Source organism: Triticum aestivum, chromosome 7A, assembly GCF_018294505.1.
Source record: "Triticum aestivum cultivar Chinese Spring chromosome 7A, IWGSC CS RefSeq v2.1, whole genome shotgun sequence".
In the NCBI taxonomy this organism is placed as follows: domain Eukaryota; kingdom Viridiplantae; phylum Streptophyta; class Magnoliopsida; order Poales; family Poaceae; genus Triticum; species Triticum aestivum.
The window spans coordinates 732862598-732880263 of record NC_057812.1 but is presented as its reverse complement, the minus strand read 5'-3'; the positions used below and the strand labels follow the sequence as shown (position 1 = coordinate 732880263).

The 17666-nt window shown below is 47.2% G+C and overlaps 2 protein-coding genes across 2 annotated transcripts; both read right to left on the bottom strand.

The window, feature by feature from the left end:
* Positions 1–1976: 1976 nt before the first annotated feature.
* Positions 1977–3040, bottom strand: LOC123147212 (22.0 kDa heat shock protein). The gene is made up of 2 exons (XM_044566456.1): positions 2888–3040; positions 1977–2777 (listed from the first exon to the last, which is right to left on the bottom strand). Exons 1-2 carry the CDS (start codon positions 2988–2990, stop codon positions 2353–2355), a joined length of 528 nt encoding a protein of 175 aa, XP_044422391.1. The 5' UTR covers positions 2991–3040; the 3' UTR covers positions 1977–2352.
* Positions 3041–6224: 3184 nt separating this feature from the next.
* Positions 6225–8786, bottom strand: LOC123147209 (uncharacterized). Its single transcript, XM_044566449.1, has 2 exons — positions 7499–8786; positions 6225–6506 (listed from the first exon to the last, which is right to left on the bottom strand). The coding sequence occupies exon 1, from the start codon at positions 8736–8738 to the stop codon at positions 7503–7505; it is 1236 nt and encodes a 411-aa protein (XP_044422384.1). The 5' UTR covers positions 8739–8786; the 3' UTR covers positions 6225–6506; positions 7499–7502.
* Between the last annotated feature and the right edge of the window lie 8880 nt (positions 8787–17666).

Genomic DNA, 17666 nt, shown 5'->3' with positions numbered 1-17666 from the left:
ATAGTCGAGAAAAGCGTTGTGCCTCCGGAGCGCATGTAGCTCAAGAAAGGGGCTATGGGTGCACCTTAATTTTTAGTGATAACTTGTCAGTTAACGCGAAGAATAGGAGGTCCTGAGAGCACCAGACCCCCCGAGCAGCCCTACAATATGAATCATTCTGGTGGACCCATCATCCTCCCGAGCGCACTTCTTTGACACAATCTTGAGCCCATTTGAGTAGTCAAGCATTCGTCTAGGCGAGCTCGCTCAGGTCGGCCCATGTAACACACTTCCCTGCTGTGTGTATTCTTCTTGTTCTTTTTTTTGTACCGGTACTGCAGCGATCTGATTACTGTAGGAGTCATTTTTATTCTGAGCATTTTGGGAAATATGAAATTTGTAAAAAGTGAATATTTTTGGAAAACATGAATAAATATTTGATATTTCCGAACATTTTATGAAAAAATGCGATTTTGTTGGAAATTTATCGATTTTCTTAATGTGAGAACAAATTAATTTTAAAACTTTTTAAACATTTTCTGAACTTTGAAAAAAAATTAGGGACCACGAGTATGTTTTCTTTTTCAAATTCTTAACATTTGGTGGAAAGCATGAACATTTTTTTGTATTTGTGAACTAATTTTGAAACTGAAATTCTTTTGAAAACATCATGTATTTTTAATTGCTCATTAGTAAATATTTTTTTTGCTCAGAAATAAGATTAGCTTTTGAAATTCCAAACGATATCTAGAAACCCCAGCATTTTCTGAAAATGCTGAACATTTTTTCAAAGAAGAAAACTTTTCGAAATTCAGAGCACTTTTTGAAACTAGTAAATTTATGAAACAAACAAACTATAAAAACCCAGAAAAGCCGTTGTATGAGGTTTCCAAAACTGGGACCAGAACCCCTCTGCCTACCGCTGAAATGGGGCTACTTGGTCAGTCGGTCGGTCGTCCGTGTGTGAAGCGTCGGTGGTCGGCGACAATTCGACGCAATGTGGATCACACACGAAACACGCCCATTTGAGAGACCGCGACAGACGATGACGGGCCGCGGTCGGGCACGTGCTTGTGCGGCCTAGCCTTGTTTGTAGTGCTCAGAGAAAGCCCACGGCGTTCGAACCTGAAAATCGAACAAACCGGAGCGTGCGAGACGGCCACAACCAAGAAGGGAGGGGCATGGTAGGCGGTGGTGCGCGTCGCCGCCTCACCGAGCGCAGAAATGAGTTGAAGAGGAGCTCATTGACGGCAAGGTTGAACGTGGTCACCTGCAACCACTGAACCACCTACACAGCAACACATATCAACTGCTACACACTTCTCACATTGCTTGGTCGAAGGAGGGCAACCGTTGCAAAATTGAACTTCAGTTACCACAATTAATTATACGCCCAGTTAAGCTAGCATACTAGTATGAACAAACCCAAGCGGTCGACCAAGGTGCTCCTGAAATTCAGAGATCTGAATCTGACATCTCGAGGCACCTACAGCCGGTTCAGTTCAGTTCAGTTGGTTGCTGAAACATAGACAAATCTTGCCTTTTCAAATACTAGCTTATAAGATTCAAATAAACAACTTAGGTGATCCATATACAGACAAGAGAATAACTTGCATAAGAGAAGCGATCATTATAAGGACACACTGTCTGCACTCGTACTCGAACGCTGTTATTACAAACACACAATGTAAATGAAGGTTCTAGCTGAAGCACATGGTACTAGATGTCTGGGAATACATAAATAGGGTGGCCGATCACATCACTTGGTCTTCTTGCTGCTGTGGAGGAAGAGTAGCAGATCAGTAAATCACAGGATGCAATGCAAAGGACATGAGGTCATGAGCTAATCACAAGTTGGCGTACAAGTTTTACAGACCTTAAATGATACTATAGTCTGTGGTTACATTGAACTCATTTCAGATCATCAATGCAAGAACTTTTTTTTTTTGATAAATCAATGCAAGAACTTGATACAGAGCCAGTAAAGTGGGACCATATGTAGTAGTAGTATATATGTCTTTATATCCGATAGTGGTTGATATCTTGAGACCTGGATTTGAACAATCCCGCGTTCCAAATCCTGCCTATTTACATGGTTCTTATTCCCTTTTATCAGCGAAATTGCTGTGCAGACGAAACTGCACACACGATGTGTAGCCGACAGTCAAGTCCAACCGTAGAACAGTGCTGCTGCTGTGCATCACATGGCTTGAATTTAGCATCGTCCACAAATCGTCTGCGTGGCATCGTGTGTATAGCAGCGTTCTTTATCAGCGGAGTATATGGAAGCGGATCCTGTGACGTACTAAATGATTACATCGATATGTTGTGCTGTACGACTGTCCCGCTGTGCGTGCATGTGTGTCGCTTGCCTCATTCGTTCTTGATCTGCCCACCGCTCTGCTTGCTGTTGGCGAACGCGACGAGCCAGAGGAGCACGACGGCGAGCACGACGTTCAGGACGACGTATCGGTGCTCGCCCAGGCTCTTGGCCAGACGCCACGCCGGGTGCTCATCGGCCCGCCACGCCGCCGTGTGGCCGCCGCTCCAGGACAGGCCGGCGTCCTCCTCTTCTCGCAGCGCGTCCTCTTGGCTGTCGTCGGTGGAACGGGGCACCTGGACGTAGAGGACTCCCTTGTCGAGCTGGACCTTGATCGCCGCGGCGTCCAAGACGCCGGGGAGGTCGAACCGCTTCAGGAAGTGGCACCACTGCCGGCCTCCGTTGAGGGCGCGCTCGCCGCCGATCTTGAGGCTCCCCGACGACTCCACCTGGACCTTGAGCTGGTCCCTGGTAAATCCTGCAACAACGGGCATGCCGCATGCGTGTCGATATGCGAGAACATGTGTGGAACGAGTGGGTTCAGTTCCTGCATGCAGGAATGATGGCAAAAGCAGCATGCAGCGGTACCTGAGACGTCGACGATGAGCGTGTGGAACTCGTCCCCATGAACCCATTCGCTGCGGGGGTCGACTTCAGCCACGACGCGAGAGCGATGCCCAGCAGCCTCCATCTCTTGCTTTGCTTTTGCACTTGCTCCTATCGTTGCTTGAATGCGAGCCGAGTCGTGGTTGGATTGCAGCTTGGATACATTCATATATGTATATATAGACGTGAGAATTTTACTTGAGGACCGAGGACGTGAGATGAGAGAGATACCATATCTGCGGTGGAGACGAAGGAAAGGAAAGGATACCTCACCTTGCCTTGCCGGACAGCATGCTGAAATTTATATATACGTGGGTCCTATAGTCTACTCTTACCTAGGTGATTTCCCTTGCTTGAGTGTAGGTCTTTTCCTTGACCCTGAAGTGGTGCCATGCATCTCCTTCTTCTTCTTTCTTTTTGTTCGAAACTTGATGCAACTACTTCCATTTCATAACTTAAGGCATCTTTTTATTCGGAATGTTCCAACTTAAGCCATATGAATGGAAAGGTAAGCTTAGGGGGGCAGGAATCAGGATAAGAAGATTCAGATGGCTGATGAATCCTCAATGGAGTGTCAGGTTGCGGATATATCCCCCTTCTACTCTTTTTTTCTTTTTGATTTGAAATAGAGGCCAAGCTTTGGCTTATTATATTTATAAATTAAGTTCCCGAAAAAATGTATAAATTAAGAAGAGCATTATTTTGAGGAGGCCCAACACCTCAACAGGAAAATACAAAGCCTACTCCATTGAGGATTTGATAGAAGATATGGTGTCTCACTGAATAAATTAGTGTACATGAGCGATATGTGTCCTGTTTTTTCTCTGGTTCACTCTTGATTTTTGAATACAATTCACTCCCGGTTTTATAGTGTGTTTAGACCACTAGAAAAATAGCACGGTACAACGTTCTGAGCAATGCCTCACTAAATAAATTAGTGTGTAATGTCTCGCTTTTTTTAACATAGTACAGACACACCCTACCCGTATGAGCGCCTTCGAGAGATTGAGCCATCATATCATATTGAGATTTACAAAGTCATCGTAGGCGCCTCGTTGTCGACGGGAACGTCTCCCCCCATTGAAAGCGCATCACCGGAAATCCTGAAACAAATGCAGGAATAATGCGACGATACCATGGTCCAATACTTATATGTACACATTAAGCACACATAAAACACTATAAGGCAATAAACCCAAAATGAAATACTAACAAGCATTTGTGTCATCTTGTGAAGGAGATAAAATCACGAATTTCATTATAATATTGAAAAGGTTGAATTATTTTGCTTATCCTATGTTGTCATATGTCAACATATTGTATCATATAACATATTGCAGGAATGAGACTCGTATTCAAAACAAATTTGTTTGGATGTCAAGATATCTTACCCTAGCATAACCTTCGAATTCGGAAATGGTTTTGGTTGCACATTATCCAATCCACTTTCACTCCTACTAGATTGGATCAGAGTTTTGTCCATTTGTTTTCCTCCTTGATGGATTCTCTTTGACCTCATCCGCATCGTCCTCTAATAAGCTCCTTGTTGTTCTTGCCGAAGTTGTATCTTATAGGTGGATCACGGTCCTTCTCCTTCTTTCCTTGCTCATGACACCCTTCGAGAGAGGTGGGACGAGCATTCTATATGACAACATCGCAGAGAGGATCCCTGAGGGCAGTCTGAGCATGTCAACTAGGTACAATGCATGTGTACGACAACTGGGAGTTTGCTTTTCAGTTTTAACGGAGGAAGTCAACAGCACTCACCGGAAGTTTTTGGTCAAATAGAGGGAGACTAGGATATGTCTGAGGGAATGACGATATGGGGCAACCGAGAGTGCTATCGCGAGCAAAGCGGCCTGATCAGGCACGGGCAGAAAAGTAATTATGCTAGTTGATTTCAAGTCTCGTTACGGTAGAGAAGAAACCAAGGGTTGCTTTAAGTCTACGGATTTGGTCGATATCAACCCTCAGTAGGATGAGAGTTTCACCGAAATACTCAATGGCGGGCTGGCAAAGTCACCAATAAGGAGGTGCAATCAATACAGGGTAAGATCACCAACGATTAGGTAGATATATGAGGACACAGGGTCACCATGACACTGTTCATTATTACACTCAATACATTCCCAGGAACACCATTAAGGAGCACAACATTGTTGCCACTGCTAAGGAGAGATCAAATCCATGCACATCATGCGTTCCTGAAGCCATGGGAATGAAGAATCATGTCCATCGTAGACCAACTGACTGAATCAAAATCGTGTCCATCATAGACCAACTGACTGAGTTAAAAAAAATCATAAGATTCAGCTTCAACACAATCATGGTAGTTTTTCACAAACGATAGCTCCAAACAAGAAAAAGGAAAAGATTCCCAGACCCAGATCCAACACAATCATTGTTTACTGTTAATTTCATTGTCTTTGGCTCTTTTTGTTTTGTTCCACAGTCATCTTCTCAAGTAGAAAAAGAAAAATATGCCCAGAACCAGATCCGAACAATCTCCAGCTCACATCCATTGATACATGTACCACAAAAACTAACCAAACACATATATACACATACGCACTTTCAGGTTGAGAAGAAACATATATATGTTCACTTTCAGGTTGAGCAGCCCACAACTATGCAAACAGTAAACATACAACAAGTACTTTTAAGTAGCATGAAAACAAGAACATAGGCAAGTGAAATTCTGTAGATTGTCATGTGCCATCTTGTCAGCAAGGTGGTCACATATGGTGACAACTCCACGCTATCAAAACAGCGATCACTTTGAACTCTAAAAGTTGATCTGGTGATGACTCCTCTGAATCTGGACAAACATGACAGGAGTTTAGACACCAGAGAAGAAACTTGGGTCCAAATTCAAGACTCTTATACAGGCTAAAAGGAACAAATTATAGGAGCTTAGGTAGCACATATCACATTGTTAATACTGGTCTCAGCTGAATCTGAAATGTGTGACTGCAAACTCTCACTTCAATGTGCTTAGAATTGGAATTTGAAACACAAGTTGGAATACTAGCCAGACAGAGGCCCATCAACATGTATAAATAATACACTTTAAGTCATGCAAAATTGGAACATAGGCACATAGAAGTACAACAAAATTCAACTGGAAAAGGGAAAGAAACTTGGTGTATTGGTAGCGAGAACCAAGTGCCGTCCCAGTACAAAAGTGAGCGAGTCATAAAAAGGACAGAAGTACAAAATTCACCTCACAGAATTATGCACAAGCACCTGAAACCACCGCGGCACAGTGACGTTTTCAGAATCTCTCATAGTTGGGGGGAAAGACCCAACTTACAAATGTACATCAGCTAGCTCTACCACGGTTGTTGATTGACTGAAACTTTTAGTTTCACTACCACATTCTTAGGTACAGAGCAGGCACATTGATGTTACAGTAACCGAAGGTAGAAGTTGCATGAAAACAAGAACAACATACACATGACGACAGCCAAGTGAAAATACTATAGAGTGGTACGTGCCAACTTGTCAGAAACGGTGATCACATCTGCAAGAACTGCACGCTATCAAAACCACCGTTGCTTTGAACTCAGAAAGCTGATCTGATAACGTCTGCACACTGAATCTGGATAGACAAGACAAAAAGCTCAGACAACACAGAAGATCGTCTGCCCAATTCATGAATACTACTAATTCAAGAGTTATACAAGCTTAAAAGATTAAAATCTTAGGTATTTAGGTCGTATCGCAAAAATAGCGTAATATTAATCTCAACTGAATTCGAAACATGTCACTGCAGGAACTTACTTTAGTGTCTGCAATACAAGTGGGATACATAGCCAGACATATTAAAAAGAAAGAAAGAAATAATCTGGGGGTTTTGCTTTGAAATTAGGAGGACAACCATGATATGAGGATCAAAGAGTGGTGGAGAAATCGACTGTGATAAAGAAGAATTTCAGTTGATTGACAACGATAAGCGAGTAAAATATATCTTATGAGGTTGATTTCATATAGAACACCACGACGAGATAAAATTCCAGTCGCCTGTGCAATGATAATTAAGCACTCCCTTGATCTTACAAGGTTGATTTCAGATAAAACAACATCGTGAGATAAAATTTCAGTTGCTTGTGAGCATAAGTTGTTCTTAATTTAGAGCGCTGACTCAGGATCTCAATTCTGACTGTACTAGTTATGCAGGTTTATCACAAAACAACGACACGAGATAAAATTGTATATGTAAAGCTGACTAAAACAAAACTTTTGTGCCACCTTGTATCTATCAAAAAGAAAAGTGTACAAAAGGGAGTTGCGCATGACTCAAATGAAATTTCTCAAGGTCAAACAATCAAAGGTAAACTGGGTCTACACTTGTATTACTTCTACATTACACTGACCATCAAAACTACTAATAAAACTATTTGCCGCGACCTAGTGTTTTCGTGGTTAAATGAAAATTTATGCACAAGACAGTCATGGGGTGCATGATTTTTTTCCTCTTACTAATCTCATTCTCTTAAAATGTCAATTGTTAGAAACAAACAATATAATCAGATTAGACAAGTTGTGCAATAATTATAAAGGGAAGGGGATAAACATGATGCAAAAGTTTACCACTTCAAACTGTCCGTGGAGGCAACAGTGATGGTGGAAAGTTGGTATATACCCCAGTTTCAAACAAGTGGGCATATATCATTATCCCGGGCAGCCAAGTCTTGCATTGTTTCGCACAAACCCTCTGTAGCTGTAATGTCTTGATGTCCATTGTGAAATACTCAATGAGTCGAGGTGAGCCCGGCAAGGCTTTTGTCCTCATAAATAGCAAACATCTCTCTGTTACAGCTTTGATATAACACCGGTACCCAGAATCTAGTGAGATTGTCTTCTCCATTTGCCACTGGCTTGGGCTCTCGCCTCTGTTTCGTACAACGGCATAAGTGAGATCAGATGCAGTTTCACCATGGAGACCAAACATGCCGAGCCTGCCTTCCCCTGCCTCAACAATGGCCACACCTTGTGTGCACCATCCTCCGGGTGGGAGGTTGGCAATGGAGAACTCCATCCTTCTAGTGTCAAGCACGAGCAACTGCTTCTTGTGGATCACTAGCCAGTCCCAGTAGAAGCAGCCATAAGCATAATGGCGCCTGAGATAACAAGAGTTGGTCCGTGACATCGTGGCCGAGTCAACCATGTCAAGGGCCAAATCACTCCAAAACATGCATGCGGCAGCTTGCCATTGTCCGATGCTCGAAGAGAAGACGAAGGCAGCCACTTTAGTTTTGCCGTGTGCCAAACAGATCACCTTGAATGCCATCTCTTCCTCAGCCGCCATCTCGTCCTTGCTGAGGGGGACGAGGAAAGGGCTGGTGAGCAGGCGATCCACCATAGCGGCTAGGTCGTCAGGCAGTTGGGGAAGCAGGACGTACCGCCGGTGCAATGGGTCGCAAACCGCGAGCTCCCGGAAGACTCCCGGCAGCCCATATTCTTCGAACCCGCGGGAGAGGAGGACGCGGCCGTCGCGGACGTCCAGGTTTAACCAGCGGAAGTGGCCGGGGAGGAAGGAGAAGGTGAAGTCGGCGACGAGGGCGAGCGCGCGGGCTGCGGGAGCGGAGGGGTGAGGCGGCAGGGCCGGGTGGAATCCGTCTCTGTCGAGGAGCGCGAGGATGAGCGGGGCATGGTGGCTGCGGAAGCTGACGAGGAAGGAGCCGTCGGTGACGAGCCGGCGGAAGGAGACACAGGCCACAGAGGCGCGGGCGAGGTCGGCCGGGTCGGACAGCCGGAGGAAGATCTCCGCCAGGAGTTCGTCGGGGATCTCCGTCAGCAGCGATGCGCTTTTCTTCTTGGTGGTCGCCATTGGCCGCCGAGGAACCCTCGGCTGGGCGAGATCGGGAGGGCAGGAAGAGCCGTGTGCGGCGGTCGGTGCGACTCCCAGCTCGAGGGGAATTTTCTTCTGTGCTGACGAAATGGGCCACGGCCGGTGCCAATGTGAATTTTCTTCTCTTCTCAGGCCCGGCCGGTATCTCAGTTTTTTTTAGAATTGTCAACAAAAACAAAAGTCTGAAAAGTGCTTTGTCTAAAAAAAAAAGACTGAAGAAGCAGACCCAGCACTCTCGACAACTTCCAAATTTTATGTCCCTGGCTCGTCATCTCGCACATCGATGATGTCCTCGGAGCATCTACAGCCACGGACAGCAAATCCGACCTCTCAAACGCCTGCAGACGTGTCCGCAGGCATTGACCCGGCACGCCTTAAATTTGTCTCTTCACATCCGCGTATCTCATATCCAGTACCCTATATCCATACTATGCATGCACATGATGAACTACTCTACATGATCAAACAACATACAAACAAATCGGCATGAAACAGAGAATAAAATGCACATAAACCCACTCTACATCATCCAAAAGGTCGGCACAGTTCATCGTCGGACAAGTTCAAACACTAAAAACGATAATCAGACATAAATAGAGGCCACCTTCACCATTTCCTCGCCGCCGGCCCTTTGCCCTTCCGGTCCCCGGCGCTACTGTAGGAGTCCGCAGCTGGGGGAGGATTGTCCGATTTGTCGAACGAGGAGCCGTGGTCGTCGTCGTCATCGGAGGAGGACTCGACGATGATGAGGGCCATGAGGCGATGGACGACACGGTCATGCTGGCGCCCGAGCTTGGCCAGCCGAGCCGCCTCCGTCGCCTTGTCCCTCACCTCCCGCTCGGACTGCTCCATGGCAAGCTGGAGAGCCTTCACGTTCTTTCGGTGGAGCCAGCGAGCACCTGTCTCCGTCATCATAAGCGACCGGCGGTAGACCCACTGGAGGAGCCGCTCGTCCTCGTCGGGCTCCGCCGGCCCACGCCGGCGGCGGACAGAGCTCTGGCGTGCGCGTCCGGGCCGGCAAGGCGAGCACAAGCACCCACCGCTACCCACGAAGGGGAGCAGCAGCCGACAGGGCGAGGGACGGTGTAGGAGAGGCGCAGATAGCGCCGGCCGCCTGTCGGAGCTGCCCATGGGCCGGGAGGCACCAACGCCGGCGTCCGAGATGCGCCGACGGGGAAGCGGCGGCTGCGGCGAGGCTGCAGATCCAGAGCTGCCCCCGGTGTCCACCTTGGAACACTCCAAGGCAATGCGAAGGGCAAGCTCGTACTCCGGATCCACCTCATCATCGGAGCGGCTGCTGAAGCTCGACATTGCGCTGGATTCGATCGAAATCGGTGAGGGGACAGGAGATGACGGAGCGAGAGAGGAGAGTGAGTGAGTTAGGGTTTCAGACCGTCGAGGCCGATGGGGTTTTTTGTGGGACATCTGAGGTGTCGGTGGTGGGCCGGGCTTGTCAGGCGGACGCGCCCAGGCGTGCCCATATCCGCCCCATATTTGGGCTGGATATGGGGGGTGCCGGTCACTCCGTACGTTTAAGGCCCGCTTGAGGCGTCTATCTGGGTCGAAAAAACGAGACCGGACAGTGACCAAGCGGCCTGCCCAGACGTATGAGGCGGGTTTGAGAGGTCCGGTTTTAGATGCTCTCAGAGTGGACAAATGATATGAGCATGTGATTCATTGCCATAGAGTGACATGAAGATAAATCCCACATAACCTTCAACTTCACTATCGATGACATCGCCGCGAACTAAACTTTGCCATGGGTAAACCTGGGAATAGTTTTCAGTTATCAATTACCATGTCCAAGGCAGAGATACTTTCGAATAAGATGAAGTGCAAAGCGAAGATCACTAGCACTAGTTAGCTCTTTTCTCCACTCTGCATTGAGATCTGGTACCAACAGCTTCATGTTGACTGTGTTAAGGAGTATTAGTATTGGTCTAGGAGTCTTTATTAGTCTATGTTTAGTTTCCTTGCACCTCAAGTCTTGTGTAATATATATATGTCCCTTGAGCCTTCAATAAAGATAAGTTGCTTTCCTAACATGGTATTAGAGCCTAGGTTTAGGTCTCCGGACGCCGCAACTCGTCCTTACGATCCACTAGTTTTTTTTCTCGGTCGATCTATTCTTCTCTGGGTCGATCTCGTCTTCCGCTGTCGTTCGCGGGGCACCTGCCGCCCAGCTGCTTCGCTGGATCCAAACTGGTGACGAGTGCGCCCATGATGTGCGCCTGCACAGCCGTGATCGCCTGCATGGATCAAAGCCCGCCTCGCCTGGTTGGCTACTGTGCTGCGTTCGCACCTGTGCGCCAGATCGGGTTACCTCGTCCAGCTCTAGATCGATGTGCGTGCTGCTGCGTTCAGGCTGCTGTGCTATAGCTGCTGCTTTGCTGCTGAGTTCGCTCCTGCATACTAGCTGCTGTCTTTCCGTTCCCATCTTGATTTCAACAACAAAAAAAAAGGAGTCCAATGTCTTCTGCATACACGATGGATTTTGCATCTTTGTGTCGTGTATGCTTCCTAGATTTTACCTTCCTTGTTTTCTGCTGTGTCCATCAAATTCGTTGATATTTTGTGTTTCTCATGTCATGCGAGTCCACCAAAATTTTGTCCGTCAGCCTTTTTCTGGTCATTGTCCTCTCTATAGGATTTCTGTGGCCTCTCTTTGCATTGTTGATCTAAGCTCATTCTCTTGCCGCCGAGCTTCTTTCGCCGTCGGTTTTCATGGGCCATGATTCTTTAAGCAATGCTTCTTCTCTTGATGGCCATCTTCTTTTGACAACCCATCTTCTCTTGATACTTCTATTGTATCTTCTATTGGTGCGGTGTCTTCCTCTGATGTGCCATCTCTTCGTTATCTCCTTTGGCGACTCGACAGGTTTTGAAGACTCTTCATGCTACGACGACACTCTCAAGACGCGGATTTGGATTATCATTTTTTTTAGTATTACACTTCTTCAAATGCAATGCTATTGCATACGCTTTGCATTTGAGGGGGGGTGTTAAGGAGTATTAGTATTGGTCTAGGAGTCCTTATTAGTCTATGTTTAGTTTCCTTGCACCTCAAGCCTTGTGTAATATATATATGCCCCTTGGGCCTTCAATAAAGATAAGTTGCTTTCCTAACAGACTGAACTACAAAAAAAACCTTAGCACCGGTTCACAATTTCAATACACTGTTTTTACGTGGCCACAATCCACTGCTACTACAAGTTACTTCCGTGATAAGTAAATCATTTGTCAAACAGATTGCTACAAGTTTACTTGAATGACAACATATCCTAATCGATGCAATAGAGAAAAGAAAGTAAAGAAATAACATCTTTAACTAGCTACACACTTGGCAAGCTGGCAGTACTATCTTTACATCCCCTTTCTTGCTTAATCAATGTCTGGAAGTCAAAGCCAAGTAGCTTAGCCAGAAGGAATTACATCTTTCTAATTCTAGCTACAAATAGAGTAGGTTTTAGCTTCAGATCAATTGATTGAACAAAGCTTACAATCCTAACAGCACAGTGTAAATAAAGAGTAAAAAGTGATGAAATATTGGACTCATCAACTCCCCCAATCCTATTGGCAATGATGGGTGCTCTGCTCTGAGGTCATAAGTCTTGTTTGCATCCCTGTTGGCAGATGCATCCTTACCATATCTCCAGGTTTCTCTCGCTTCTTCTCCTCCATGGCCTACCATTAGAGATTTTTTACGGTACATCATACTACCGAATTTAAGAGGTAGTATTAAGTTGATCCAACGGCTGATAGTGTTTGACTCAAAGATTGGTTCGAGGATAGCTTGGTAATTTCCTACTGTTCATCTGTGCTTAGACTCTGGCCGGCAAACGATCTATTTAGGGCGTACGATCAATCGAGCAGGGGAAACAGAATTCGAAACGACTTCCTAGCGATCGGCCGCTACAACGGGCGATCTAGTCCATCACAACTAATCAGCCGACAAGTCTTTCCATCAAGGCCCACCGGGTGAGACTTCCAGCGCACACACATGCAAAGGCTAGGCAAGGCAAGAGGGAGGCGCCCCACCCAAATCAACACTAATCACCGCCCCCCTGATTTTTAGGGGTCCCGCCTCTAATTAACCATCCCTAATTAATCCACGTAAGTTAAGCCACTTTCCAAATTGAAGACTGTCGGAAAACGAGCGTTGGAACGCTCGCGCGCCAGATAGCCACGCCCAACAGAATTAATCGATTGCCATTGTACGCCCTCATCTCCCCTGGGACTGTCTCAAGTTGCGCTGCCGACAAGAGCAGGCAGGCCGGCTCATCCTGTTGAGCCGACGCCGAAGGTAGACGAAGCAGACGACGACGACACCGGCTGCTGCTCGCCGTCTCCATCAACACCAACAAATAAGATACTTGGAATTCAGGAGCTTTGCCATGCAAAACTGCAGCACTACGAAAAACTGCTCACCCAGCCACACGGTTAGTGGCGGAGCGTAGTGGGGACAATTCCGGGCCCTGGCCCCCCTTTCTAAAAGGAAAATTTACCAAATACACTTACTTATCTGGTAATTCCTCTACTAATCGTCTGGCGTCTCTGATCATCCTAGCCTTTTCTATGCCATATACACTCATTTGGCCCCTCCTAATATTTGATTCACGCTCCGCCACTGCACACTGCGTAAAAATTTAGCACGTGATGTTTCACCGTCAATTCTGAAACCAAGCTTAAGGGCATCTCCAGCCGCGCCCCCAACAGGCCCCCCAGGCCACTTTTTCGGCACCGGCGCCGAAAAACGGCCCAATCGCACCCCCAGGACGCCGAAAATCGCCAGTTCGAACCTTTTTTCCGACCGGCGGTCACAGGCCGAACCCGGCGCGCTAGGGAGCAGTTGGGGGCTCCGGCGCTAGGGAAAAGCACGCCTAGCCCACACTAACAGGGGAAAAGTCAAGGTTTTATTCCCCCGACTCGCCTCGCACCCCCCGCGCCCTCGGCCACCACTAGCTATATCCCGGCGACGGCCGCCGCCCTACTCCGCTAGATAGCCATTCCCCGCCGGAAAATAGTAGCGCTTCGCCGCGGCAGCCCCTCCCACAGCAGCTGGGTGTTTCCGGCCGCCGTTTCCGGCCGTGGCTTAACGGCGGGTACACGCCCACCGAGCGCAAGGTGTTCGGCGTTTTGCCTGTCTCGGCGATGGACTCGGATGAGGAGGAAGAGCTCGCCGCGCTGCTGGAGGAGGAAGCCGCGGCCGACGTCCAGGAAGAAGAGCATCTCATGGTGCTCGCCGCCCTCGCCCAGCTGCTGGCGAGCAATGAAAAGCCGCGGCGAGATGGCGCGGCGCCAGGGCAGGTGAAAGCAAAGAACCGGCATCGTCTCCAAGGCTACTGCATGCTCTACTCTGACTACTTCGCCGATGCTCCACTTCATGGCGAGAGAACATTTCGGCGCCGTTATCGGATGAGCCGAAAGCTCTTCCTCAGGATTGTGAATTCCATCCGGGAGTTCGACAACTACTTCAAGTGCAAGATGGATTGCACTGGCGCTCTTGGATTCACCTCCATCCAGAAATGCACGACAGCGATGAGGATGCTTGCATATGGAGCTCCCAGTGATTCACTCGACGACTATGGGCGCATGGCTGAGTCCACCAGCATAGAGTGTTTCTACAAGTTCTGTCGGGCAGTGGCAGCAGTATTTGGGCCACAATACTTGAGAACACCCAATACGGAAGACACTGCTCGGATCCTAGCCCAGAATGCAGCAAGAGGATTTCCTGGGATGCTTGGAAGCATCGACTGCATGCATTGGAAATGGAAGAATTGCCCATTTGGTTGGAAGGGGATGTACAAAGGCGCCAAAGGCGGTTGCAGTGTGGTGCTTAAGGCGGTAGCCACACAGGACCTTTGGATTTGGCACTCCTTCTTTGGTATGCCAGGAACTCATAATGACATCAACGTGCTGCAGTGCTCTCCTGTTTTTGCCAAGCTCGTTGAGGGCCATTCTTCTCCGGTGAATTTCGAGATCAATGGGCACCAATACAACAAGGGGTACTATCTAGCTGACGGCATCTATTCGAGATGGTCGACATTTGTGAAGACGATCTCAAACCCTGTGACAGGAGGCAAGAACCCTGTCGAGCGGGCATTTGGTGTGCTCCAATCTCGATTTGCTGTTGTTCGGTACCCCGCTCAGACCTGATCCAAAGATCAAATGTGGGAGATTATGACTTGCTCTGTCATCTTGCACAACATGATCATCAAGAGCGAGCAAGAAGACCCAGTGTTTGACACTGAACCATACTACAGGCAGGGTCCTCTAGCCGAAGTTGATCACCAGCTACCGGCAACTTGAACTGCCTATCTCAGTATGCGTCAGGAGACCCGAGACCCACAGGTGCATCATCAACTGCAGAAAGATATGATTGAGCACCTATGGAGGCTCAAGGGGGACGCCGTGTGATGAAATACGAGTTTTTATTTGTTAAACTATATAATTTGTATTGAACTATTTGTTGTTGTACTATTTTGTTGAAGTATTTGATTTTTTTGTGATGAAATATGTGATAAGAAATAATTGTGTTGATAATTGAACGCCAAGACACAGCGAAACCACGCCGAATATGGTCCTATTCTCGTCTATATGGGCCGTTTATTCGCCGAAATTGGGCTACAAAGTGGGCCAATTTCGGCGCCTGGGGGCGACGACTGGGCGCACAACCGCCCCCAGCGCCGAGTGTATCGCCGGCTCGCCTCCAGGGAACGATTTTTATACGTCCTGAGGGGGCCAACGGCTGGAAATGCCCTAAGCAAGCTAGCACCTTATCAACTGTGAAATAATCATGAGAAACGGAAACGGCGAGAACTAGCACCATGTTCTCGCGCTTCTGCAGCGGCGACATGCTCGGCAGTGTGACTGCGGGACCGAAGGGGAGCAGCCTGTTCACGCGCTATACAGCGGCGACGTGCTCGGCGCCTCGGCCACGTGACTGTGCGACCGAAGGAGAGCAATCTGTTCCCGCGCTCTGCAGCGGCGACGTGCTCGGCAGCGCGACTGCGCGACCGAAGGAGAGCACAACCTGTGCTTCCGTTCCCTCTGCGGAATCAAGATCAAGTTTGGTTCTTATGGAACCTAGTACGGTATGGGCTCTGTTTGGAACAGGGGGAAATTCTATATGAACGAATTCTACGGGACTCTTGCGAACCAAGCATTGCAAGTGATACTAAAGACAGAAGCGCGATCAATCAAAGAACTAACTATTATTTATGCAATGAATACAAACTTACAGATTCATCAGCAGCCGCCTAATGCTAACAGCGTTAAAACATATAGGTTTCCTGAAAATAACAGGCAGCCAAAAGGCATCTTGGCCAGTTTCCACTATGAAGAGACATAATGATAACACGACGGGAGGTGCAAAAGTAAACACAAGGTCTCTAGCAAACTAGGCACCGCCTAACATTAACAACGCTAAAATCATACAGGTTTATGAAAATAACAGTCGTAAAAGCTACCAACACGACAGGACATAAGTTATCTTGACAACACGACAGAAGTTCAAAGCATCCAGCGCAAAAGCAAACACAAGGTCTCTAGCAAACAGGAGAACAAGTTTCTGAAAATAACAGGCAGCAAAAGCTATTTACAGCAGCACTCACTCAGGGCTGCACCACCCGTCATCCGGACAGGGCAAAAAGGCTATAATAGATCCAATATACACCAGCGCTATGAACATGGACGATAGGACAACCTTCTACTGTTTTGATCACACAAACCGAGACAAAACCTGATTTCTCCCTTGCATCCATTTTCTCCTAGCACGGCGATCTTGCGACACGGTCCACTCGCTCCGAGACATCCCTGCACAAGTTTGAACATAACACAGTCACGTGTGGAACGTAAGATTAGTTTGTATGATGAGGAATTGAGGACACAAAGTGCATGCAGTGGATTTACCGGAGGGCGTTGATGATGATTGGATTCCCCTGATCAAGCTCCAATGCCATGCTAAACGCGGAACAAACACTGACGTAATCCTAACACAAGCATGACCGGATCGGATGCTATCTCGACCGATGAGCTAAGAATATAGGTGAATTAAATGAGGCCGATGATCACCTCCAACAAGGGGAAGGCCATTCCCTAACGGTAGTATCCTTTCTCCCAGTCAGGCCAGACCCTGGTGCAGGCCTGGGCGTCCGAAAGAGCCTCATCGCCGTCACCAAGGTGCAGCGCCAACAGATGCTCCTGTTTGAATATAAGGTGGCATCCGTGTCGTCGAGTTTCAGTGCCTACATGTTTGTTTTTGAATGTCAACATTTTCAGAAATGTAGATCTGAACCATCTGAATTGATTGGGGATATACCCTGACAATTTCGTAGTGTTTTTGCTGCCACTAGGACAAAAACAGAACATTTGCATCCCAACAGGTGCATACAAGAACAATCAATGGCAAAAGAGAGGTTACCATGCTGTACAGAGGAATCGCCGCATCGTAGTCCTTGATTTCAAAGGCCTTGTTTCCTTGTAGTTTTAGTTCATCTTTCCTCCTACATGTGATCATGTAAACACAAGATAAAAACTATCAACCTAAATAATAACCATCTAAGCAGAAAATAAAAAATATCAACCTAAATATGTTGTCTTTAGATGATGAAGGAAATCACTTACCAGGTAAACATGGAGATTCTAAAAAAAAACTTAGAGAAACAAGAGTAAGGGCCCCTCATGAGAAGTTAATTAGTACTAGTACTATATAACGAACAGTAATATGGCATTACCCGCTCCCTGTAAGAAGCAGATTTTACACGTCTCACTATGCTAGCAACACTCCAACCAAGGACAGTTGGAGGGCGTTGAGTCACAGGAAACAGAGCTCGAACGACTTTCCTCTCGGCATGGACAGCGGCGATTTCTATCGGAAACCTACCAAGCTGTTACAGAGTATAAAAA

What these genes read in the sequence shown, in the direction of transcription:
- LOC123147212 (XM_044566456.1), bottom strand. Translation starts at nt 2,990, where the DNA reads ATGGAGGCTGCTGGGCATCGCTCTCGCGTCGTGGCTGAAGTCGACCCC. An exon ending in GCTCATCGTCGACGTCTCAG is followed by an intron (nt 2,778 to 2,887) that starts GTACCGCTGCAT and finishes CCGTTGTTGCAG; the next exon opens with GATTTACCAGGGACCAGCTC.
- LOC123147209 (XM_044566449.1), bottom strand. Translation starts at nt 8,738, where the DNA reads ATGGCGACCACCAAGAAGAAAAGCGCATCGCTGCTGACGGAGATCCCC.